The sequence below is a fragment of the Dermochelys coriacea genome, chromosome 7 (genome assembly GCF_009764565.3).
Source record: "Dermochelys coriacea isolate rDerCor1 chromosome 7, rDerCor1.pri.v4, whole genome shotgun sequence".
Taxonomy (NCBI): Eukaryota; Metazoa; Chordata; order Testudines; family Dermochelyidae; genus Dermochelys; species Dermochelys coriacea.
The window spans coordinates 103,709,897-103,736,146 of NC_050074.1; the positions used below are offsets into that span (position 1 = coordinate 103,709,897).

A 26,250-nucleotide genomic window follows, 5' to 3' on the forward strand; every position below is an offset into this window, starting at 1 on the left:
TCACAAGGGCAAGTCATGCCTGACTAATCTAATTGCCTTCTATGACGAGATAACTGGCTCTGTGGATGAGGGGAAAGCAGTGGACGTGTTGTTCCTTGACTTTAGCAAAGCTTTTGATACGGTCTCCCACAGTATTCTTGCCAGCCATTCAAGAAGTATGGGCGTGATGAATGGACTAGATGTGGATAGAAAGCTGGCTAGATTGTCGGGCTCAAACGGGTAGTGATCAATGGCTCCATGTCTAGTTGGCAGCTGGTATCAAGGCGGAGTGCCCAAGGGTCGGTCCTCGGCCCGGTTTTGTTCATATCTTCATTAATGATCTGGAGGATGGTGTGGATTGCACCCTCAGCAAGTTTGCAGATGACCTAAACTGGGAGGAGAGGTAGATACGCTGGAGGGTAGGGATGAGGATACAGAAGGACTTAGAGAAATTAGAGGATTGGGCCAAAGGAAATCTGATGAGGCTCAACAGGACAAGTGCAGAGTCCTACACTTAGGACAGAAGATCCCATGCACCGCTACAGACTAGGGACCAAATGGCTCGGCAGCAGTTCTGCAGAAAAGGACCTGTGGGTTACAGTGGACGAGAATCTGGATATGAGTCAATAGTGTGCCCTTGTTTCCAAGAAGGCCAATGGCATTTTGGGATTATAAGTAGGGGACATTGCCACAGATCGAGGGATGTGATCGTTCCCCTCCTTTGACACTGGTGAGGCCCCATCTGGGAGTACTGTGTCCAGTTTTGGGCCCCACACTACAAGAAGAATGTGGAAAAATTGGAAAACGTCCAGTGGAGGGCAACAAAAATGAGTAGGGGACTGGAACACATGACTTATGAGGAGATGCTGAGGGAACTGAGATTGTTTAGTCTGCGGAAGAGAAGAAACGAGAGGGGATTTGATAGTTGCCTTCAATTATCTGAAAGGGGGTTTCAAAGAGAATGGATCTACACTGTCTCAGTGGTAGCAGATGACAAAACAAGGAGTAATGGTCTTAAGTTGCAGTGGGGGAGGGTTTAAGTTGGATATTAGGAAAAACTTTTCACTAGGAGGGTGGTGAAACACTGGAATGTGTTACCTAGGGAGGTGGTGGAATCTCTTCCTTAGAAGTTTTTAAGGTCAAGCTTGACAAAGCCCTGGCTGGGATGATTTAGTTGGGGACTGGTCCTGCTTTGAGCAGGGGGTTGGTCTAGATAACCTCCTGAGGTCCCTTCCAACTCTGATATTCTATGATTCTATGATACTGGGCTAGCACATAACAATATTTTCATATTAATAGTCTATCATTTTTAAATGAGCTTCTTGAATAAATGAAAAGATACTGGGGCAGGGGAACTATGTAATAAGGACTCATTAATCACAAAAGGCAAGAGTTAGGGGAGCTTGGCTGTGGACAGAGCTATTGGCTTAATTTATTTTCAAACAAATGTTAATGTTTGTGAAAAGTCCCCAGGGCAGTCAGCTCTCTAGCCACAAAACTGGTAGAAAACCTAATGCCTTGCTAACCTACGTCAACCGTGATCTGGAGCACTCCATTCCCATTCAGTGTTGGCCTTGTCCACTTTGATTTACATTTGTGACCCATCTTCTAAAAACTGTACTGAGATCAGAGGCTCATTTCACTTATAACCCCTGAAAGCCATCAAACATTGTCACCAAAACTGGGCTAAGAGCAAATGGCCTAGTTGTTATATTAAATTAGAATCCAAAATGTGCTAGGCATTTTCCAAACAAACACATGTAAGAAAACAGTCCCGGCTCCAAAGAGTCCACAGTCCAACAGCAGACAGGACAAATGAAAGCTACTACATGTTGAGGGTGCGGGGCTGGTGAGAAAGGGAAGGGAAAATGGAAGATGAGAATTACAGAAATAAGGTCATGCTGTTATTTAGTAGTTATACACATTTTATAATACAGACTATATACAGACTTTATGAATATGTCTAACACTAAACATACATGCACCCCAAACCATTAAAATGGTCTTCTAGAGAAGAGTGCCCTCTTACTCACATCTCCCATCACCACATCCTCTCTCACCATCTGTTCAGTCAGTCACCCTCACCTTTCTTCACCATTCAATCAATCCCCTCACATTTCATATCCTGTCCTCCATCACTACCCAAATGCTCTCTTGTCCTCACTCTTCACTTGAATGTCAGAGTAAGTCAATTATGTGGTGAATACTTTACATCTCCTCCACACCATTTCTGACCATCAGAAACCACAAGGGCTTTGAAAGCTGTTTCTAGTCCTCCCCATCTACCATTGGCTAAGGAGTCTGCTTTATTCCTCTTGCTGTTAGACACCAACACAAGGAGGTTATCACAGATGTCCAGAAACATAACAGGAAACGTTCAGGTACAGTAATTTCTTAGGGGCCTAGAGAGCATGAAGATCCTGCTCAACTGCACTACTGGTGTGATAGGGCTTTTGCTGGTGCAGTTTTCTGGCTTGTTCATGGTACAGTAAAAGCTGTTTTATCCGACACTTTACCAACCAGAAAGTTCTATAAACCGGCATTTCTGATCTTCATTGAAATTCCGGTTTATAGTCTGGTTGGTCCGGGAGGGGGTGTGGAGCACAGGCTCTGGGAGGGAAATTTGGGTTCGGGAGAGGGCTCAGAGCAGTGGTTTGGGGCGCAAGAGTGTGTGTGGGTGCCGGTTCTGGGCGGTGCTCACCTTGGGAGGCTCCCCGCAAGCGGCAACCTGTCTTGGCTGCTCCTAGGCAGAGGCCCAGCAGGCGGCTCCATGTGCTGCTCCTGCCCTGAGCACTAGCTCTTCAGCTCCCATTGGCTGGAACTGTGGGGCAGTGCCTGTGGGCGGAGACAGCACGCAGAGTCGCCTGCCACGCCTCCGCCTAAGAGCGACCAAGACAGGTCACTGCTCGCAGGGAGCTGCCCGAGGTGAACGCCCCACAGATCCGGCATCCCACACTCCCTCGCGTGTCCCCTCCTGAACCCAAACACCCTCCTCTTAGTTATCTGGTATTTTTCACTTACCAGCACCTCATTCTCCCAATTTGCCAGATAAAACAGCTTTTACTGTAGCTTGTTCTTTCAACCTCATCTACTGAGGTTACTAAGCATTTAATGTCATAGTCCCAGGTGTGTAAACAGAGGATGGTTCTACTGGACCTCGTTCCATGCAGCTCTGCTGGTACAACTGTTTTGGATGCTGCTGGTGTAGTTTCTGACTCTCATTATCAATCTCATTAGCCATCCAGTCTCTCCTGAAGTGTGAGGTTTAAGTCAGTACCTTTAACATAGATCATGGGTCCTAGAGGGTATATCACACTTATTTCAGTATTAGGGACACGCAAGTACAATATCAGGGGGTAGCCATGTTAGTCTGTATCCATAAAAACAACAGGGAGTCTGGTGGCACTTAAAGACTAGCAGATTTATTTGGGAATAAGCTTTCATGGGTAAAAAAACCCCACTTCTTCAGATGCAAATACAATGTGACTATAAGAAGTTTTATGCATATACTATCATGTTTCCTTGCTTTTACAAAATTATTTTAGCCCACGAAGTAACCTCAGAGTAAGTTTTTACCCTTTAATTTCCTTTATACATGGTAGTATATTTTGCATTCATGTTGTTCCATTTTGATCCTTCTTCCTGGTTTCTTATCTCTACTATATACATTCCTGCATTTATGTGCTAGAGTCACCTTATTATGAAAGATTCATGGAATTTATTTTATTAGCTACCTGCTAAATTTGCCTCCTAATACACTAAATGATCTGTGAACCATTGGGAGCAGTTACTCTCAGGCAGGCACTCTGCATGTGAAAGCATATATATTGCTTCAGAATATCTGTGTATGTGTGTACACTGGGTTTAACCAATCAATTTATTTAAAAAAATTCAAAACAGGAAAAGCAATTACTCCATACATTTAGGACTACATTTTCACAGTTCGGTTCTATGAAGGTACATATAATTCAGATAACTACAGAACACTACCGGTGCAGAGGGTACTTGTGTATTTTAAGGAGCAGCACATATTGCACAGCCCTTTCAAAATGTTGGGTGTTAAAGACTAATGCACTCTGAAAAATCAGTTTCATACTCCTCCTATGAATAATTTTAAGAACTATTTCCCCAACAATTTTTTATCTAGCTCCTTTCCCCAATATTTTAGCAACAAAAGGAATTTTTCCAACATAATCACTAAATTCCTGAGAAATATAGGTTAAGAATGGAAAGACATATAGCCCATGAAATGTACAGTATAATCTTAAATAAAAGCATCAATGCATTTTTCTTTTCAATAGGACACAAACTTTTTAATCGACTTTGGGTTTTGTTTTTTTTTTTGTTTTTGTTTTTTTTGGGGGGGGGGGAGCGAGGGCAGGGTTTGCCTTGCACACCTTGCAATGCTGAGGAAGCCTATTTATCAAAGCCCTACTACTCTATGTTCCAATCATGAAGGTCAGACTTCATTTATTTTTTCAGTGTGTCATCTTTACCTACAAGTAAAACTGACAATAGATAAAAAAGAACCACAGCCTTCCTGAAAGTTTCAAGTCCCTGTTACTTGTTACTTCTCTCACCTAAGTGGCTTCTTTTTATAATTATATCAGACAAACAAGGAATTATGTTTGTTAAATCTGTAACATTGTTACCCAGAAAATAGACACATTAAAAGACATACTTTCAGGTTTAATTTGCTTTAAAATCTTTATCAGTATTACTAAAATTCCCTTAAATAATCCAGACTGACCCTATTTTTAAAATAAAAAAATGTACTTTTCTTCATCCATGCTGTGGTAGTTTCATATAAATTGGGCAGCGAAATTAGGCTGCTCTTTTTTATAGCCCATTTTACTTTATGGTCCATATATATACATACATCAATATAAGTCTGCCTGCTTGTGAACCCCTCAGGGGGACATTTAAATCCAAAAATAATTTTTCACTGCTCAGTCATAGTTTCATAAATACAGCATTTATTACTATTAAGATTTGTAATGCTTTTAAAAAAGAACCCATCAAATCTAAATTTGGAGTCCCAAGGGTTTCAGCAGCTTCCTTTTTAAGCTATCCTGGTTAAATTCACTCACCCTACTTGATCACTACAAAACATCTAAATGAAGAGAAGAACTTTGCCTCTCTCTCCTCAGGCCTTTAGAACTCTGACAAAATTGAAGAGATTACTAGGAAGGGAGGAGAGGGCAACAGTTAGTTGATCACTATGTTAACTTATCTCACCAGGAAACAACACTTCTGGCTACACAATAGCCATCTCGAAAGAAAAGGCAATGCTGTACCTCAAATGAAAACCTAGATAATCCATAAAATAACCATTTTAACTTTTCCTTCACTGGGCCACTAGCTGCAAAGTGGAATGAAAACATGCGTGCCTGGTATAGTGTCAATGTATTTAATTTGGAATTTGTGGGAAGTATTTAAAAAAATAAAACATCACAGAGTTTTCTCTCTCAGTTTCCTTGACACAAAAGTACATTACAGAAATGCGAAAGTGACAATTTCATATTTTAAAAATTGCAATTCATGCCAATTACACTAAGTGTTAATGCTCTTTTAAATTACAAATTACAAGTTTTTGCCTTCATTTTTCCATGATCTACCACCTACAGTAATTGTGAATTAGCATTTTCTTACATAGTCTAAATCTGCTTGTCCTTGTAGTGGAACAACTTTAATTGGTTGCAACCTCGACTACCTTCTGCAGTGAGGACAAAACTAACACTGACGGAGGTCTAGAGACAATGAATAATGTGACAATGTAATGATTTCCAGGGTTTTGCTTACCATGCTGCGTGAAGAGGTCACTGTGAACTATTCGATCAAACAGTACAGCTTCTGAATTGTGAGCCGGCCCATTGGAACATTTAGGATGAAATCTGTAAACAGCTTGCTATACAAAAATGCGCAATTACGAAAAGAAATATATTAATTTCTCAAAAGTAAATGAAAACAAATGTCTATAGCTAGAGAAGAAATTGATGAGTTAGTTCAGTAAACACTTGGGGGGGGAGGGGCAGAGAGAAGAGGAGAACCAGGTCCTTTTCTACATAGTGACGAGTGATAGAACGGCAATTCAGTGTTCAGAATTAGTTTAAATTTCTTTTGCCAATATATTTATTTCTACTCTTCATTTTCGTCCCTCACTCCACTACAGATGAACAAGGCTCTACTCATGTAGCAGCATACACCACTCCATTTTTCATTTTGGCTTATGTATTTCAAAGTCAACTGAGGGGCGCAGAGGACAATGCACGTAAGACAATTAAAACATAAATAGGAGTTATTGTAAATGCAAAAGCTACTGCTTAGGTAGGGGAAGAAACACAATAGTAAGGCTCTTTATGTGAACAGCTTTGATTGGGGTAGGGGCAGAACTGAGACTGAAGCAGAAAAAAACATAGCTTTGGGACCAGAAGGGACCTGTTTGAAAACCTGAATAACAGAGGTCTTGAACTTGACCCAGTAGTTCCTGCCTCAAGCCCTATAACTTGTGGTTGAGCTAAGCATAGCTCTTAGAAAGACATCCATCTTGATTAAGATGTAAAGTGATGGAAAAATATACAAACATCCTTAGTAAGATGGTCCAATGGCCAGTATTTCACTTTTGGACAAATTTTTCAATTCTTTTTGCTACCATACATCTTTCAAAATGGCTTAGTCTTGGAACTCTATACTCATGGCCCAAGGAGACTTATAGAAAAGGATATAAAAAGCTGTATGCAGAATAGGGTAACGAAAAGTTATATATTAGCTTCTGGGTGCAATGAAAAGTTTCAAGCAACAATTATAATTTTTTTGTACGGAGTATTTCCAAACTGAAATTCAGCTTTTGATGATAGCCTCGCATTTTCCCCAGCCTCCAAGCATTTTTTTAAATTAACATCTGAATTTCGACATTTATTTTATTACACTTGAAATGTTCTCTTAACTTCCTCAATAATATCACAGAATATACAACTGAGACAATGTAGAGTCGGTACAATCAAAACATGTAAATAAATTAACTATATTTTTTTCTTCTTTTTTACACATTAGCAGTGCTACAAAATCTTAGTTATTTGTTTGTTTTTAAACAATTTTTTTCCCTTTTTCTTTCGTAAAAGGGATCCATGGAGAGAGAACTGTTTTTGCTCTTGTAAATTTCCACACACTAGTGTGCATTGAACTACAAACAAAGCTTATCATTATTCAAAACAATTGAGGTGCAGAGTGATGCATGAAACATATGAACTATAAGTTCTGATATCATTCATATGATTTACAATTTCTGGCAATCTCATTAGATGATCTTTACTAGACAGACTTCCCTACCACACATACTTTTAAAATAAAAATATGTAAATGAATACTCCTGAAGATGGCTGGAGCAAAGAATTCTGATCAAAGTGAAGTAACATAGAATGGATTATAATTCCTTGTCCTAGGGATTCAAGTTACCAAGATAGCAATAAAATCACATAAAATATTGTGCATTAAATAATTATACACAAGATCTAGACAATAGGAAGTACACAGTACATTACTTTATTAACATTACTTACCTAAGTTCTTTTGGATCAAATACCAATTTCACATCATTGACCAATAGTTGGCAAGTATTTAAGGTGCAGAGCCCCCTAAAAATTAAAAACACAGCAATGCCCTTAGTGTAAACACCAGTTTTGACAGTTACCACACATTTAAAGTTACGATGCAGAGTTCACTGAAAGGGAGAAATTAAAATAAAGGAGTTGTACAAATATTATGAGATGAAACAATTTAAACCTTGCCTGCTAGTACTCCACACTAGGGATCTGTGAGGCTTGTTGCCTCTGGGTTTGCCAGAGGTCTCAGTATGGCCACTGCATAAAGGGAGCTGGTGGCGGAATTGTGGCTGCCCAAACTGTTGGACAAGTATGGTGGCCTAGGACACACAGTAGAAACTCCAGTCCTCTCATTCCTATCTGAGTCTGAAGAGAAGAGGAGAAACAGTGCAGGGTTTGGATATGCCATTGTGTCCACTACTCATGGTGAGCTCGTACTGGAGCCACCCGGTACCGAGAAGGGGCGAGTGCAAGTGCATCAGAGAGCAAGAGGTCCAAGGCGCATCTGTACGTAGGTCGGTGAGGGTGGGTACTAGTATCAGTTTTGAGTGGCTGTTTGGTGCCGGTGCCCGACAACCTAGTTGATGTAGCCTTCCCTGGTGCAGAGACATCTAGTGTTTCTCATTCACCTGTGGTACCAGAACTTCTTGCCCATGCCCATTGGGTCTTTGGACGGTCCCAACTGGCTCTGTCGGCTTGGAATCATGCGTGCCCTGGGTACCAGCTCTAGGCAGCTTCAGCACCGTAGGTACCGAAGATACTGATGGAGCTGCAGGTCATTTCCCACTCTATCTGGTCTCATTTCGGGGACTCACAGACCTTTTCGTAGAGGTTTTTAGTGAATGGCTCATTTCTTTGGGATCACCTGCTTTTGATGTAGAAGGTTGCAGTGATAGTTCTCACCGGGACTCTGGGGAATGAAGGGCCGACTCCATGAGCAGGAGTTTCAACTCTCTGTCCTTCCTGGACTTGGGTTACAGCTGCTGGCACCAGCCACAATTTTGTAGATTGTGCTTCTCCCCGAGGCAGTGAATACACTGCAAATGTCCATCCATTACCGGGATGAAATCTTTCCAGCTAAGACACTTTTTGAAGCTTGGGGAGCCAGGAATACCATTGTGCAGTGCAGGGGGATCGCTCCCCACCAGGGTTGGAAGGAGGCAAACTTTTTCTACTTTTTCTTCCTTTCTTTTCTCCCTCCCCCCCCTTTTTTTTTGGCATGGCCAATGAAACACAAATAAATACTAAAAGAAAAGACTATTAAAGAAAAGCAAAAATTTGCAAAACTAAAAGGAGATAATGATCTATGAATGGACAGCTCCTAGCTCCATCTCTAGCCTAGGGCGGTTGAGAAGGAACTGAGGAGGGAATACCCGTGCGTGCCAGCTGACCTCATGAGCGGAGGAAAGCCTCATGGGAGGGACGGACTGCTATTGAAATTCTCCAATCGACAGCACAGGGGTGCACAAACACCTACAGTGGAGCATCCATAGGGACACTATTCGAAAAAAGTAAACTGACATTCCTTCCCTTACCCCTTTAGTCACTGAATCATTTAAAGTATTCAGCTTCCCTTTCTGGCTCACAATATATTAGCTAATAAATCCTCAAGTTTATGAATTTTATTATGGTTCAAATCTTTTTCATGGCGCCAAAACTGACAGCCACTAACTCTACATAAATCTTAATTTAAGGTTATTGCAGCTTCCATCTTTTACTCTTGACCACACACACAGATTAAACATAGTATGACATCAGATAAGTGTCTTGCAATATTTATGTACACATGATAGCTTAATACTGTGTACAAGTGACACTGGTTAGTTCCACTGTCATTGCAAAATCTAATTACAGCAAAAAAAATGTTGCACAGTTCAAATAAGAATTAAACACAACTGTTAAGTCAAGTGAAACTAATCAGAAAAACACAGAAGCTCACTGAAAAAGTTAGGCTCAGATCAGGCAAGTTCTGCTTTGTGTCAAACCAAGACCTTTCTTATCACAGGACAAAGGGTTTCCTCCCTCTCTACCTTTATTTTCATTTATCACCTTCTAACTTTTAAGGTAGATAAATAACAAATATTTACAGAAGGAACTAAAAAGTTATGTGAGTGCAGAGTCAGGAATAGATATCAGGAGTTCTAATCCCCTCTGCTGACATATTTTAAAGTGCCCCAAAAGATGACAAATGCCTCACAAAACAAGTGTAGCTATGGGTCTTTGCTCCAGAAAGTGTAAGCATTTAAATTCAACATAATGTAACAAATCAGGTGTCAACCAGATAAAGAAAGAGAGTGGAGGGAGAGAAAAAGTGTGACAGGAAGAGGAAGCACAGAGGTGAATTCTTCAAATTACGCTGCATCTCTAAAATAATATTCAAGCCAAATTATATACACAATAAATATGAAATATTTGCATCATATAGTATCAAAACTATTCATCGAATTAGATTGTTAGATTGACTGAAGACTCAATAGCTCATTTTTAGAATTTATCAAGCTGTGAAACATCAAACATATCAGTTTCCAAGGTACTAGTAAGAGTTTTCTCACACACATTACATATATAATACACACACACACACACAGATCCAAAAAACTATATTAAAAGAACCTTACGATTACAAAATCAAGCACTCAAAAGTTAGAAGATGCCAGTCTCAAGGTTGCATGTGGAACTTTAATACTGCCTCCTTGTGCATATACACTATGAATGAGGACCTTCATTTAAGGTTTTTACTGATTTTAGCCAAAAATTTCCCATGTTTTACAGAAGCTATGATGTGGGCTTTACTGATTTTCACCCTTATTTTGAAAGTGCTGGAACTTCGCAGACCCAGCTCTCCACTCTGGAAGGAGAGGCAGTTCTGTAACTGCCATCTCTCTTTACAGAGCGGGAAGCTGGTCAGGATTCAGTGGGGGGGTCATGTTCAGTACAGTGGAACTTCCCAAACCCCAGGTTGACAAGCCTCTCTCTTTTCTTCCAGAGCAGAGAACCAGATCAGGTCGGAAGTACTGTAATACGTCAAACACTGGCATATGTATTGTTGTCAATTCTGCACCCATCCAACGTCTAGAAAACATGACATGCAAGGCAAGACTGAAAAAATTGGGTTAGTTTAATCTGGAGAAGAGAAGACTGAGTGGGGACATGGTAACCGTCTTCAAGTATGTAAAAGGTTGCTATAAAGAGGAAGGTGATCTATTGTTTTCCTTATCCACTGAGGATAGACAAGAAGTAATGGGCTTTAATTGCAGCAAGGAAGATTTAGGTTATACATTAGAAAAAACTTCCTAACTGTAAGGGTAGTTAAGCACTGGAACAAAATACTTAGGACGATTAAGAAATCCCTGTCATTGGAGGTTTTAATAACCGTTTATACAAACACCTGTCAGGCATGGTCTCAATCAGCTGCTCTCAAACTGTGGGTCAGACCCCAAAGTGGGTCGTGATCCCGTTTTAATGGAGTCGCTAGGGCTGATGTTAAACTTGTTGGGGCCCAGGGCCGAAGCCCAAGCCCCACCCATCAGGTGGCAGGGCTCAGGCTTTGACTTCAGCCCTGGGCGGCAGGGCTCAGGTTATAGGCCCCCTGCCAGGGGCTGAAGCCCTTCGGCTTTGGCTCCACGTCCCCCCACATCCCCCCGCTCCCAGCCTGGGGCAGCAGGACTAGGGCGGGCTCAGGCTTTGGTCCTCCGTCCTAGGATCATGTAGTAATTTTTGTTGTCAGAAGGGGTTGTGGTGCAATGAAGTTTGAGAACCGCTGGTCTGGATAATACTTGATCCTGTCTCAGTGAAGGGGACTGCAGAAGATGACCTATCGAGGTCCTCTCCAGTCTTAGATTTCAATGAATCTATGATTACCAGCTTTACAGATAACTCTCCACACTATCAGCATTCAAAAACAATAAAAGAGAATTACTTTTCATGCTAAAATGGGTTGAAAATGAAAAACTGTATCATCTACATTTCAGATTATCAGAGTTTTTTTAAAAGTTAAAAAATAGGATGATTGATATTAACACTGATATTTACCCAGAAAATTGTAACATTAATTTTTTGCAGCAATTTTCACCCATTTTTAAATTTTTGTAATAAACACAGATAAATTCCCAGAAAATTAAGAACGAAATAAAACCAAAAACTAAGGGCCTTAACCATGAGACAGTCTTTAATTACAAGACCACATTTTTTTCACAGGGTCTTTGTTTCATTCAGTGCACAGGATGGACAGTGCTCTGCGAATGAATAAGGACAGTACAGTTAATAAGGCTGTGTTCTGTAGAATCAGTGCCGCATTTGTTGAAAATGTTGGAAGGTGTGTGTTGAATAAAACCTGTGGTGAATAAACCAACAAACTACAGGAACAGAAAGAATGAGCTCAAAGTTAAGGCAGCTGAATGCACCCTGGAGAACTAGATTCAATTCCTGCTTCTGCCAGAATTCCGACATGATGCGTGGCAAGTCACTTAAACCAAAACTTCACAGGTGGCCACTGTGTAATTCCCTCATTTTCTGGGTACCCAAATTGAGACATCTGGGGGTTCAATTTGCAGAAGCACTCATCGCTCCTACTGACATCAATGGGAGCTCTGCTTCTGAACATATAAAGTGCAATAAAATGCTAGTATTCTGAAAATGAGGCCCATGGCTTATCAAATTGAGCACCCTAAAAATTACTTTGCACTTGATAATTTAGGCATTGATCTCTGTGTCTCAGTGCTCCATCTGTAAAATGTGGATAATACCACCAGATCTCACAAGGTTGTAAAAGGATAAATCCATTAAGAATTAAGATACTACAATGAGAGCAACTAGCCAATGAGGAAATTAATTCTGTATAAGTGAAAGGTTTGGTATGGTGTGGAGCAAATAATGCAACAGGGCCACACACAATGATGATGGGAAGAAGAAGAAATGAACATCAATGAGCAACATCCATCCTGTGCACTGAATGAGGCAGGGTTCTTTGGGGGGAAAAAAGTATATGATAATACACGCATATGCACAAAGGGGCTGAATTAAGATTGCACAGGCAACCTTAATTGTGGTACTACCTAACCAAATGCTTGAATTTACAACCTAATTCTCTTAACATAGGTTTGTGTATAGGGTTGTCTGTGTGTGTGTGTATTTATAATGAGTGTATAAATGTGTGTATATATACAAATATTTCTAATGTGAAACACACACAAATGCAATTTTAAAGCTAAAATTCAAAATGGCTTTCTTAGGGCACACCTATAAATATTTGAATGGTGTAAAAACCAAGAAGGAAAAACAATTATTTATTATGTACATGAGGGTGTAACTCAGACTAAGTAGATATTAATAATAGACAATCCTAGTTATTAGTGAGATGTGGAATGCCTCCATAGAGGTGATAAAAGCCTTGTTGATTGGGGACTCTGAAAATCAATTGGATAAAATACTAGAAAATGCATTGTAGAGTTATGTCCTGAATTGACAGGGTGATGGACCTGGATGACTTAATAGGCTTTTTTCTGTATCTAACTTCTATGATTATGTGCTTATAACATGTGCCTTCCTATTATAGTATTGTTTCTGGAATAATTTGGCCAAGATCTCTTGGTTCTTGCCTCACCCCAGTTATTGAAAATGTGATAATCATAATGTGAAAGTATAGTAATTTATTAATTTTGTAAAACTCCAATAATTATTGATACACAGTTATTTTAAAATCTTTCTTAATAAGTCAACTGTGATAGTCCCTGATCATTTTTGTTGCTTTTCTTCAACCTCTCTCCATTTGCCAGTATATTTCTAACGATGTAGCGCCCAGGAAGGAACATAATATTCCAGATGCAGATGTAACACAGCCATTCAGAAAAGGAGAATTATCTCCCTTTGTCTTGGGTCTTACTATTGTATGAAAAAGATCTGCATTACTGAATAACTTCAGCCCCTTAAAAAAAATTCAAAAAGGCAAAAAAGAATCAGAGCCATATATCAGGGCATCATTCTGAGAAATGATGAGCACCTGCAGCTCCCATTTAAGTCAATGGCAGTTGCAGGTTCTCAAAATCAAATCAGAATAGACCATAAATCACTAAACAGAGAAGTCCTCATATTTATTTATGATCACAGCTCCTACCAACACCAAGTGTCATGATGTCACAGATAAATTACACTACCATTACTCAAGCCTAATCTTTAAACAAAAAAAGGGAAAAATATTTGGTTTGTTATCTAATATCAATCGAATATTGTAGTTGTCTTTGTAGCTAGAAATATGACTACTGATGATAATTAATATGTACTATTTTAGGGTAAAGTTCAGGGTACATTATTCAGTATAATTATTTTAATTAAATCCATTAGCATATCTTTATATAAGATTAGAAGAGCTATCAGTGATACAAAATAAGCTTTTTCTTGAATAATGTATGAAGCAATTATTAATTTACATATTTCTTAAGAAAACGCATATTAAACTGATTTCAGTTGGAGTGCTGAACCAGAAATACACACCACTGAGAAAAACAACTTCAAAAAGGAGATGTTCCCTTCTCCAAATAGTTAAGAGCATCTACTAAGGTTATTAGTTTTGTGGTCTTGGCAACAGATCTGAACATGACAAGATGGATCCAGTGTAGGAATGCCTTTTAGTCTTCTTCCACCTCCACTCAAGAAACACTGGCATTGGTGTCTAATGGCACATCTGGCATCCAAATCCGGGTCACTATCAAGGACAAAAAAATTCCTTAGGCCTATATTGTAAAAAAGGCCACCATCTGGCTAGTAATGGTCTGATCCACATCCCCATCAGCCAATAAAAAGACACCTACTGGAGAAATGGGTTTTAGGTCAAACCGCAAGTGAATAGCTTTGTGGCATAGAATCCTAAAAGTAAAGAAATAAGCATTATGATGTATGAGGTTGGCAATGTTTTATATTTTAATAACCAACGGTTCTACATATTGGAACGGATGTTTGCATATTTCTGATAGGCTGTAATATAAATTGGACAAAATAGAAACAATGGCAGATTTTTTCCAAAATAATGAGGAGTTTAGCTGGCCATGCATGTGGTAGGCCATTTCTTCCTGATGCCTCAGTGATTTCAAGGGGACATCTACATCATCTTCCAGGTCATGAGAGGGTTCCAGCGTCTTCTTCTGGGGAGTGGCAAAGTGGTCCTATCCTTAAAAAATCTTCCCGCACAGGAGTGGGGCAGGAACACTCTGCCCATGCCACAGAGCAACACCACTGTAAGGAGTGCCCACTCCTGAGAGCACTCGCTTTTTTCTGCTAGCAGACTTTCTCCCAAGCCAGATACAGAGATGCCTCATAATTCCCAGTGTGGGAACCATATGGAATACCAGGGGTTCCTGACAACTGCTTGGTAAGGATTCAAAATTTTCTCTTCCTTGGGGGGAATTAGCAAGGAACTCTGGGCTGAGGTTTTCTGAGAGTAACAGAACATGAACCCACCCTATTTTCCAACAGTCACAAAACATATGCTGCTTTAAAGATTAGAGTCAAAACCCTCCTTTTCCTTTAAGTTTTGACTGAAGAAGTGATTCAGAGTCTCAGAGGGGACAGTAGGATAGAAAGACTTCAGATTAGGAGGTCTCTAAAACAATCCTATTTGATCCCTGGACTTCACCAAGTCACAGAAAAAAAGCCTCCCATGAGCTATGAAATGGGGAAAGTATTTGTAGCAGTGGGAAAAAAAATCATTCCAGATAAAAGGGCAGGCATATCAACTCTGATATATAGGTAAAGACATCTACCTTCACTTTTCACAGCAGGTTGTCTAATGTGCTAATGAAGAAAATGAGAAAAGTATTGCACTCAACCCTGAGTAAACCTCGATCCACAGGACAATCCCCAGGCTGCTCTGTTGCATCTCAATCCACTGGACCCAGGTGCTTGAAGCTTCCCTTGATCTAAGCAGGCTCCAGCACTGTCTCTTTCCTTGGCTTCTCCAGAACATTTCCAGGACACAGGTTGTCAGTCTGTTATCTCTTCACAGAAATGGGACCAGGTGGCACAGATGCCAAGGCCCCAGAACCTTTGCTGACCCCTCATACTCTCCAGAAACTTAAGTAAACCATCCCCAAAACTCCAACTGCGTGGCCACTCCAGTTTACAGTTTAACTCTTCTGGGGCACATGATACTGAAAGCAAACAGACAGAGAGACTCTGCACAGAATTCTAAAAGAAATTACTCGTTACTTAGACTGCACAAGAAATACACAGATCTGTACAAAATAAAATACACTTATACTTGTTTCCCTGCCTCAGTTTCCTCACCACTCTGGAGAGTTCTCTGGGTGGCTAGGATCCTTCTCCTGGAGCTCATGACGTCTTCCCTTAATCATGGAGTTTCTCTCCCTCTCTAGGTCAGCTAGCTTCCTTCTTCCTCAGCTGATCCTGCAGTTAAACACGACACCCCACCACCACTATGAAAGTACACCAGCTTCTTCTTTTCTGCTCTAGCACAAAGCATCCTGAGTGTCTCTTGAAGGTATATGTCCCACCAGTAATACCTGGTTTCTTTGTTCTGCGACTAGGAATTTTCCACTCACTAAAACTGAGCACCCTCCAGGGAAGTTGGAGAAAACTGGCTGCCCTGGCTTTGATCAACCAGTTGTCCCCAAGGCTTTTAAACTCAATAGGCAACCATTAAAGCTAACAATTGACCATTATCCCGGTCCAGTAAATATGTGACACAGCCTGTGACCAAATGGAAGATTCCACATACAGAGTCATTCTATGATTCCACAATTTATAAGATGATATACATAGACAGATTCCTCAAATCATCACAGAAAATATGGTCATGTCTTAACATATCTAACTCAATTACAAGGTTAGTGTATTATATATTTTTTGCATACGCCTGGAGTTACATAACATGTCACACTAATTTTTCGCTAGGGAAAGAAAAATAATTCAGTCTCAATGTCCCTTTGGGCCTAATACGTCTCGTTTATGGCTAGTTAGAGGTTTCTTATCTTGTGGTCCACCAATTAGTCAAACCAGAATGGTTCCAAAGTAAGTTCCTTTTTGGCTCATACATTTATCTATCATGGAACTTCTAGGCTCCCAGGCAGAGGTTGGCTAGTGATCAAATAATCTACATAATATAAAAATCTTCCTTTTAACAAAAAGAGAAGGTCTTTTCGGGGGAGGAGAGAAGGGGAAGACACGTACATGGCATCAGAATACTTTACTGTTTTAAACAGTGATATTTCCACTAAAACAAATAAATTAAGCAACTAGTGACAGAGATATAGAAAAAAAATATATAGAAAATCCCCTTCATAGAAAACTGGGAGAACTGAAAGTTCAGGCAGGGACCAGCAATACTGGCCTGACCCCACACTGGCTGACCCAAGGTCAACCTTATAACATTGTATCAAAGCAGTAATCTTAAAAAGAGTATATAATGAGCATCAACTTGCTGCCTGGCATATTTTGATAGCTGTCACTGCCCTGAAGCAAGCTACTATCAATGTTCCAGCTTTAATTAAATAGACTTTAATTTGTTCCATGGAAAACCAATGAGAAATGCACAAGGACAACCATTTCAATGACTATTAAACATAGGCACTGAGTTATTGTCTTAACATCCGGAGAAGCAAAAAAGATTTAATGATTTTTCTCCTGGTGTTCTATCCATTACTGACAAAAAAATCAAAGACCATGTGGAAACACAGTTTGGAAATTAAATAACTAAAGGACAATTAGACTGATTTCAGATCAAATAATTTTAAAATTCCAAAGCCATCTTTTACTGCATCTTTTTGAAGAACTAGAAAACTCCATTCTTTATATAAACCTAAACGAATAGATCAATCACCAGTGTTTATTTCTCATAAATTCTACAAAGCAAAGAGGGAGAGTCATTTTGGTGTATACACTACATGCACAGAAAAGCCTTGAGAGAGAACACTATTCTCAATTCCCAGGCTGCCATTATGAAGCTTGTGACAGAGAGCTGTGGCAGATAGTTTATCTTAAAAATATATGGATCATTTATCACTGTAGTGTTTAGACATTAAAATGATATTAAGAATTGCATAAAGATAGCCCAAACTAGAGTCTGCTACTGCCAACCCTACATTCAACCACTAAAAGGTGTGTTTTCATTCCCACTTCTTCCTCCCATCTCTTCTCTCAAATGAATTTCCCAACTGCCCTCTCATATCGTGCATAGAAAGGTTCACTTTGCCTTCATCTCCAGTCTTCCCATTTGCTATCTGGGGTCCACCTAGAGTCCAAAGAGCCTTACAAATAAGCAGCAGTTGGTTCATCACAGACTCAGGGAAGTCTAAGCCAGGCTGGAGAAGAAAAAAAAATCAGAACATAGGATTGAAAGGGACGACCTGGTTCATCAAATCCAGTCTCCTACTATCACAAGAAATCTCATCATATAATTCCATTCATAAATTTATCAAACTCCGCCATAAAACTAGTTAGATTGCTTGCCCGTACTGCTCCTAGTGGGAGGCTGTTCCAGAACCTCTCTCCATAGATGTTTAGAAATCTTTTTTTAATTTCCAGCCCAAATTTAATCATGGCTAGTTTATACCCATCTGTTCCTGAGCCAACATTTTTGTTTAAATAGCGTTTCTCCCTCTCTGATGCATCTCACGAGAGCAATCCTACCACCAACTCACAGCTTTTGTTTTGGTAGGCTAAACAAGCCAAACTTCCTTGGCTTCCTCAGGTAAGATAATCTCCTTTCCCCAATCACCCTAGTAGTCCTCCTTTGCACCTGTTCCAGTTTCAATTGGAAAACTATGTCTCATATTTCCAGAGTAGTACGTGGGAACTGTTGATGGGGCCCCAAATGTTATTTCACACAGGGCTACCCAAAACCTAGAACTGGCTGATCACTCCATAGTGCAACATTTTCACTGTGATTTCTGTCAAATTCATCCCATATGATGCTTTCAAATTACCTGGGGAAAAAATAAGCTCACTTCTCAGCCCTGTAATCTGAAAGTTCAAAAGGTAAGCACTTCCCAGCATGACTAAACTGTAAAATGATTTTGAAAATAAGTTTTTATTGACAACTGACATTTAGAACTAATTTCAAGTATATGTAAGAATGTATTCAAGTGAGAAATATTTACCGTCTGAAATTTCAGACTGCCGAGCTGAGTAAGGGTTGGCAGAGTTACTCCCTCCATTGGGCCAATTTATGATCAATTACTTCAACTTTGTGCCCCCAGTAGCAATGCACGGCTGCAAATGAGCGTAGAAATGTTCTTAACAGTAAAAAACCAGCAGAAATCAAGAGGGAGCAGTATTGACAAAAAGGACAATTAATTTGAAAAGATATGAACTTTAGCGCAAAGAGAAAGTCAAACAGCATGAACAAGAAACTAATCTTAGAATAAAATCAATTCATGTACTCTTCTGAAATGCAAATGCACAATTTTGTTTTACTGAACTACACACAATGATATACATTCATGACTCTTAAAATATTATGACTGATACAAAGATGGAACAAACAATAAAAAATATTTATCACTAGTTAAATAGAAAGGCGTTCTAAAAACAATTCTCAATTTCAGCACTGAACTAGAGTTGGGTAAATACTTCAAAACATTTGTACTAATAAAAAATAAATTTGTTCAAATAAAATATTAAATCTGCTTTCATTGTGTGCATGTCATTTTGGTGTTTTCTTTACATAAATCTGATGAATGAATTTACTGGCAGGAATAATATGATTAGGCAACATAGCCACAAAAAAGTGAATCTAAATTCGTTTAAAAAAATCCCATTTAAGTTACTCTATATAAATACTAACTTTTATAAAAGCTAAGCTGTGAACCTAACTTTTACTCTGTTAAAAAGGTGCAGCTGAAAATAGATCCCAACAATACCAGAAACATCATTACAATCTAAATTATTCCCAGATGCTGAAATAAAGAGTGCAAATTAATTTCATAAAATGACAAACAGTCTTCAGATACTGATACAACATCAGGAACAACTCCAAACAATTAAGCAGTTTATTAAATTCTTAAAATTAACATTTTAAATTAGAATTACTAACACACTTGTGCAGCACTGGGCCACGGTTCAGATCCCTGTTCTCAATCATAGAAACTACAGGTTTTAATTAGTCAAAAGAAAAGACCTACTTCCATATAAAAAAAAAACCTAAACACATATGAAAAAGAGCACTAGAAAGCACAAAAACTAAATGCTTCAATTCCAGAATTTTTAACACTGAATAGGATTTTACCAGGTTTCAGAGTAGCAGCCATGTTAGCCTGTATATTCAAAAAGAAAAGGAGTACTTGTGGCACCTTAGAGACTAACAATAATTAAGTGATCTTATTAGGAAGTAAGCAGTAGCATATAGAATTAGAAATACTCATCTCTGGTATATTTGCACTATTACTGTATATCTATTTGATTTGGATAATTTCAAACAACTACGTTGTGATAAATGATTATTTTATACCACACAAGAAATGGGTGAGTACTTCAGAGAAAATAAATAAAGCACTTAACCTAAATTGCTTGCAAGCTAAATTTTAGATGTAATACAACAAATGAGGGAGACAAAGTAGTAGAGAGGGAATGGGGTAGGAAAGGAGAAGAACAACAGACATGTGCTTATGTGGTTATTCAGTTTAAAGCATTTGCACATCTTGGTAGTTCTTCAAAGCGTATCACAGATATGAAATTTTTAAGGGGATGTGATTAAGTGATTGATCCATGGTCAGTGAAAACTTTAGTGGGCTTTTTTTCAGACTGTAAACAAAGATGAAGAAGAGGAATTACTTCTTCTTAATGAAAAATCTGATGACATTACCCTGTTGAATCACTTGTAAACTATGGCAAAGGGTAATTAACTATGCCAGGAAATAAAGACAAGTAAAGGAAAATAATACTGTCCAAAAAAGTCTAATGTTTGCTTTAAATAGTTTAAAGTAACCAGGAACTGATAGTCACAGTTCTTAGTACATGCAATATGCAGGCTGAATTTCTTATATTGTATAGTTGCACCAGAAAATTGCAGGTTATTTCTACAATCATCACGAACATCGCTGCATGTCATCCTTTGAGGCCTTTTAAGGCATTTAAAAATAAAATAATTTGAATAATCATTAAATCACTTCTCCAAACGTTTTAAAAATTTACAAGATTTTTATAATGCCGAACAATTATTTCAGTGGTAGCCTACCTGAAACTATTAGGGGCAAAGACAAAACTAGTCTTAATTTTTAAATTTCCATGATGAAAGAAAGCACTAGCCTCTTAATTTTTAAGTTTCCTATTTCAGCCTCTTCCCCATTAGAAAATTGTGTTTATCATAAAAATTGCCATATTTGATAGTTAGGAACCATTTAGAAGTACTGGGAAGATTTTTGCCAATAACCTAGTGTGACAGAATATACTCCTGTATTCACACTCTACTGTAAAAACTTTTGTGCAATGTATGCTTAATAAGCTATCATTTGAAAACTAAGTTTGCTGCTCAGTATTGTTCTGATAAAATACATGTGGCAACACTATATCTAAAGGGGAATCTTATAATACAAACTCCACAGCACTGATCAAGAAGAAGTTGGCAATCAGGTCTGTCCTAAACAATGGAACCTGTGCTTGCCTTAATTTGCATTTAAGCAGTAAACAGAGTCATCAAGCAGGAAGGAAAACAAAGGAAGCTCAAACAGGTGGGAAAAAAACAGCAGGGACGATCCTTCCACATAGACTCTTTGTCTCCTAGTTTCCAGCTGGAAATGGTTTTTCAAGAGGGGGACTGAAACTAAAAAAAAAAAAAAAAAAGGGGGCAGACTCTCCCTCTCTCTTGGCATTGCATCTAAGACTACAGAGGAAAAGAGCCAGTGGACTCTCAGGATGAAGGGTGGTCCTGACCTGAAGAGTCTGGTCAGTAAACTTGCTGGAAGTATGTGGTGAGAAATTTTGTTTGAATTTAATGTAGTTCATTAAGTTCGGCACTATTAAGCATTTTATCTTTATTTTTCGTAGGCATTTCAGACTTTTACGCTTCATTACCTGTATTCACTTAAAATCTCTCTCACTTTGTAGTTAATAAATTTGTTTAACTGTTTTACCTAATCCTGTGCGTTTAAGTTGAAGTGCCGGGTAACTCTATTTAAGGTAATAAACTGGCATCTTATTCTCTTAGAGGAACAATGGACTTAATATATTTGTACTGTCCAGGAGAGAGCTGGGCAGTACAGCGCATACATTTCTGGGGTAAAATCCAGGACTGGTGGCAAATACACCTTGCTATATAACCAAGGCTTGTGACAGTCCCCTTCTGGCAGGCTGCAGTTACACACAGACACTCAGGGTGACTTATGTGCTAGAAGGCTGTTTGTGAGCAGTGACTGCAGGGCAGGGGTGACAAAGCCCCCCACTAGTTGGGTTGGGTGGGTTGTGCCCTGGTATGACACACCTAGTCATTACTAGTTGGCCTATATCTTTATCTATATAAAGAAGAAGTGGGGCCACTAAACACTGAGGATGGAGTGGAGGTTAAAGATAATCTAGGCATGGCCCAATATCTAAACAAATACTTTGCCTCAGTCTTTAATAAGGCTAAAGAGGATCTTAGGGATAATAGTAGCATGACAAATGGGAATGAAGATATGGAGGTAGATATTACCATATCTGAGGTAGAAGCAAAACTGAAACAGCTTAATTGGACTAAATTGGGGGGCCCAGATAATCTTCATACAAGAATATTAAAGGAATTGGCACCTGAAATTGCAAGCCCGTTAGCAAGAATTTTGAATGAATCTGTAAACTCAGGAGTAGTACCGAATGATTGGAGAATTGCTAATATAGTTCCTATTTTTAAGAAAGTGGAAAAAAAAGTGATCCGGGTAACTACAGGCCAGTTAGTTTGACATCTGTAGTATGCAAGGTCCTGGAAAAAATTTTGAAGGAGAAATTAGTTAAGGACATTGAAGTCAATGGTAAATGGGACAAAATACAACATGGTTTTACAAAAGGTAGATCATGCCAAACCAACCTAATCCCCTTTTTTGAAAAAGTAACAGATTTTTTAGATAAAGGAAATGCAGTGGATCTAATTTACTTAGATTTCAGTAAGGCGTTTGATACCGTGACACATGGGGAATTATTAGTTAAATTGGAGGAGATGGGGATCAATATGAACATCAAAAGGTGGATAAGGAATTGGTTAAAAGGGAGACTGCAACGGGTCCTACTGAAAGGCGAACTGTCAGGCTGGAGGGAGGTTACCAGTGGAGTTCCTCAGGGATCGGTTTTGGGACCAATCTTATTTAATCTTTTTATTACTGACCTTGGCACAAAAAATGGGAGTGTGCTAATAAAGTTTGCAGATGATACAAAGCTGGGAGGTATTGCCAATTCAGAGAAGGATCGGGATATTATACAGGAGGATCTGGATGACCTTGTAAACTGGAGTAATAGTAATAGGATGAAATTAATAGTGAGAAGTGTAAGGTTATGCATTTAGGGATTAATAACAAGAATTTTAGTTATAAGTTGGGGACGCATCATTGAGAAGTAACGGAAGAGGAGAAGGACCTTGGAGTATTGGTTGATCATAGGATGACTATGAGCTGCCAATGTGATATGGCTGTGAAAAAAGCTAATGCAGTTTTGGGATGCATCAGGAGAGGCATTTCCAGTAGGGATAAGGAGGTTTTAGTACCATTATACAAGCCACTGGTGAGACCTCACCTAAAATACTGTGTGCAGTTCTGGTCTCATGTTTAAAAAGGATGAATTCAAACTAGAGCAGGTACAGAGAAGGGCTACTAGGATGATCCGAGGAATAGAAAACTTGTCTTATGAAAGGAGACTTAAGGAGCTTGGCTTGTTTAGCCTAACTAAAAGAAGGTTGAGGGGAGATATGATTGCTCTCTATAAATATATCAGTGGGATAAATACAAGAGAGGGAGAGGAATTATTTAAGCTCAGCACCAATGTGGACACAAGAACAAATGGGTATAAACTGGCCACCAGGAAGTTTAGACTTGAAATCAGACGAAGGTTTTTAACCATCAGAGGAGTGAAGTTTTGGAATAGCCTTCCAAGGGAAGCAGTGGGGGCAAAAGATCTATCGGGTTTTAAGATTCTACTTGATAAGTTTATGGAGGAGATGGTATGATGGGATAATGGGATTTTGGTAAGTAATTGATCTTTAAATATTCAGGGTAAATAGGACTAATCCCCTGAGATGGGATATTAGATAGATGGGATCTGAGTTACCCAGGAAAGAATTTTCTGTAGTATCTGGCTGGTGAATCTTGCCCATATGCTCAGGGTTTAGCTGATTGCCATATTTGAGGTCGGGAAGGAATTTTCCTCCAGGGCAGATTGGAGAGGCCCTGGAGGTTTTTCGCCTTCCTCGGTAGCATGGGGCATGGGTGACTTGAGGGAGGCTTCTCTGCTCCTTGAAGTCTTTAAACCATGATTTAAGGACTTCAATAGCTCAGACATAGGTGAGGTTTTTCATAGGAGTGGGTGGGTGAGATTCTGTGGCCTGCGCTGTGCAGGAGGTCGGACTAGATGATCAGAATGGTCCCTTCTGACCTTAGTATCTATGAATCTATGAATATCTTGCATATGTCACTTCAAAAGACAGGCCCTGGGGAGGAATTTGACTTGTTATGAATCCTCTAAACACGGTGTAATTAAACCTCCTTGAAAACTCAGACATAAAATATGTTTGAAGAAAACTGGATGTAATTAAGCAAACTTATATTTTTTGTTGTTTGTCCTTCCATGGGGATATCTGACTTATGTATATATTGAAATATATATTTATATTTCTTTCAGTACTACAGTCTTAGCTCATACCCCACAGTAAGTACTACGTCTTTCATCAGTAATGTAAAAACAATCCCTGCATTTATTTGTATTGATGAGAAGAGTTGGTCTCACTTTAAGGTGCTGAATACACACAACTCCCATCAATGTAACTGAACATCAGGCCTACTATGTTGATGGGTTTTTTTAAGAGCAGTGTGATATTTACAAAAAGATTGATTTTAACTATTAAGTTCTCTAGGTGCTCAGCTTTTGTTTAAAGGACATGCAATTGTCATTTAGCAACCTAAAATAAGATGCAGAGTGGTCCAGTGGTTATGGTACTAGCCTAGATCTTGGGAGACCCTGGTTGTATGACTTTGGGCAAGTCACATAGCTCTCTGCATCTCAGCTCCCCATTTGTTAAAAATGGAGATAAATGGGACTTCCCTACCGCACAGAAGTGGGGAGAGGATAAGTACACACAGACTGTCAGGGGCTCAGATACAATGGTGATGGGGATCAGATTAGCATCTTGGATGGATGTTTCACTTTGAGCTGGTGCTACCTTTAGCATGCCATTCTCTGGTGTTGTTTCCCCTAGCATTCCTGTAGCAGTACACCCTTCCCTGGTGCTGCCTCTCCTTCTATGTACTGTCATAAAAGAGATTTTTATAGGTTCCAGAATCCTCTCACCGACAGCATATTTTCCTAAAGCTCACTACTATCCCAGGCTCCCCTCTATCATTGGGTGATGCCACCTGCACCACAGCATAGTTCTAATCCTGACTTAGATGAATACTTTCTATATCTTGCTTCCTTGTATATTCAGCCCCTGAAAGACCTCGAGTTTTTCCTTTTTCCCTGTGACAGTTTACTTTGTCACAACCAGCATTAATCCTTTGTATATATTCTATCACCAGTCCCCAAAGAAATCTAGACCACCTTGGTAAATGACCTTTTTAACATACTAGATCACCAAATGTAACAAGGTGTGGAAGAAAAAACCTTAACAATATCGTAGAGCTGAAGCATGTTTTATATTCGTATAGTTGCAATAATAATCTTTTTTTCTTAAAAATAATATAATGAAACGTTGCTCTACTCAGCAGATTTATTATGAATTTATGTTTCCAGATTTGGGGAATGTACGAGACACAGAGGACATTCCACTATGAAAATGTTATGCTAAAACCCCAGAATTTAACAAACTAATATTCTGTCATGTTAGCATAAAGCTACATTAAAGGATAAATAAACATTGGAGAATTATGTTGCATCACGGCACTCTTCTGCCTCTCGATATTAGACTAATATTAAACCGCAAAGCCAATGTCTATAATGCACAAGCATTTCTTTACCATATTAGAGCAAATAGAAAATGAGATGGAATAGCCCCGCTAAGTGGTTTAAAACCACTTCTGACAGCTTTTAAATAATGCAGTACGTGAAAGATGGGGGACTTTATTTATTGATTTTATTTTTGCTCATAATGTAGGCCTCTTGTGAAGACTGAACCATCCTTTTGGAAATACAAAAATGGGACTTAAGAATAAGAGTAAAAAAAGAGTCAGTAGCAAACCACTGTAAAAACAAAATGATAGTTCTATGTAAACAAAAACAAAATCTAACAATAGAAGAAAATCCCAGTATCCAATCCATTCTTGGATTTATACCAACAAGGAACAACAGAAGTAAAAAACCCAAATACCTGTCAAAGCAGCTGTTTTTAAAAAGGGATTTTATATTACTAATTCAATTACAGTATTCTGTTTAGTGTTTTGAATAAACAGTATTTGCTGAAACATCAAACTACGTGTATTTTGCATGAATACAAGAGAAAAAACACAATTTAATCTGTATAGATTAACAGGAACCAGTTTCGTATCCTATCGAA

General features: G+C 38.9%; 1 protein-coding gene across 1 annotated transcript in view; it reads right to left on the reverse strand.

Annotated features, from left to right (window-relative positions):
* The window catches only part of DOCK1 (dedicator of cytokinesis 1), a 578,721-nt gene that overhangs the window by 430,491 nt on the left and 121,980 nt on the right, over positions 1-26,250 (reverse strand). The window contains 4 exon segments of the mRNA XM_038408546.2: positions 5,782-5,811; positions 5,814-5,887; positions 7,539-7,579; positions 7,581-7,613. Coding sequence (XP_038264474.1) covers positions 5,782-5,811; positions 5,814-5,887; positions 7,539-7,579; positions 7,581-7,613 — 178 coding nt within the window.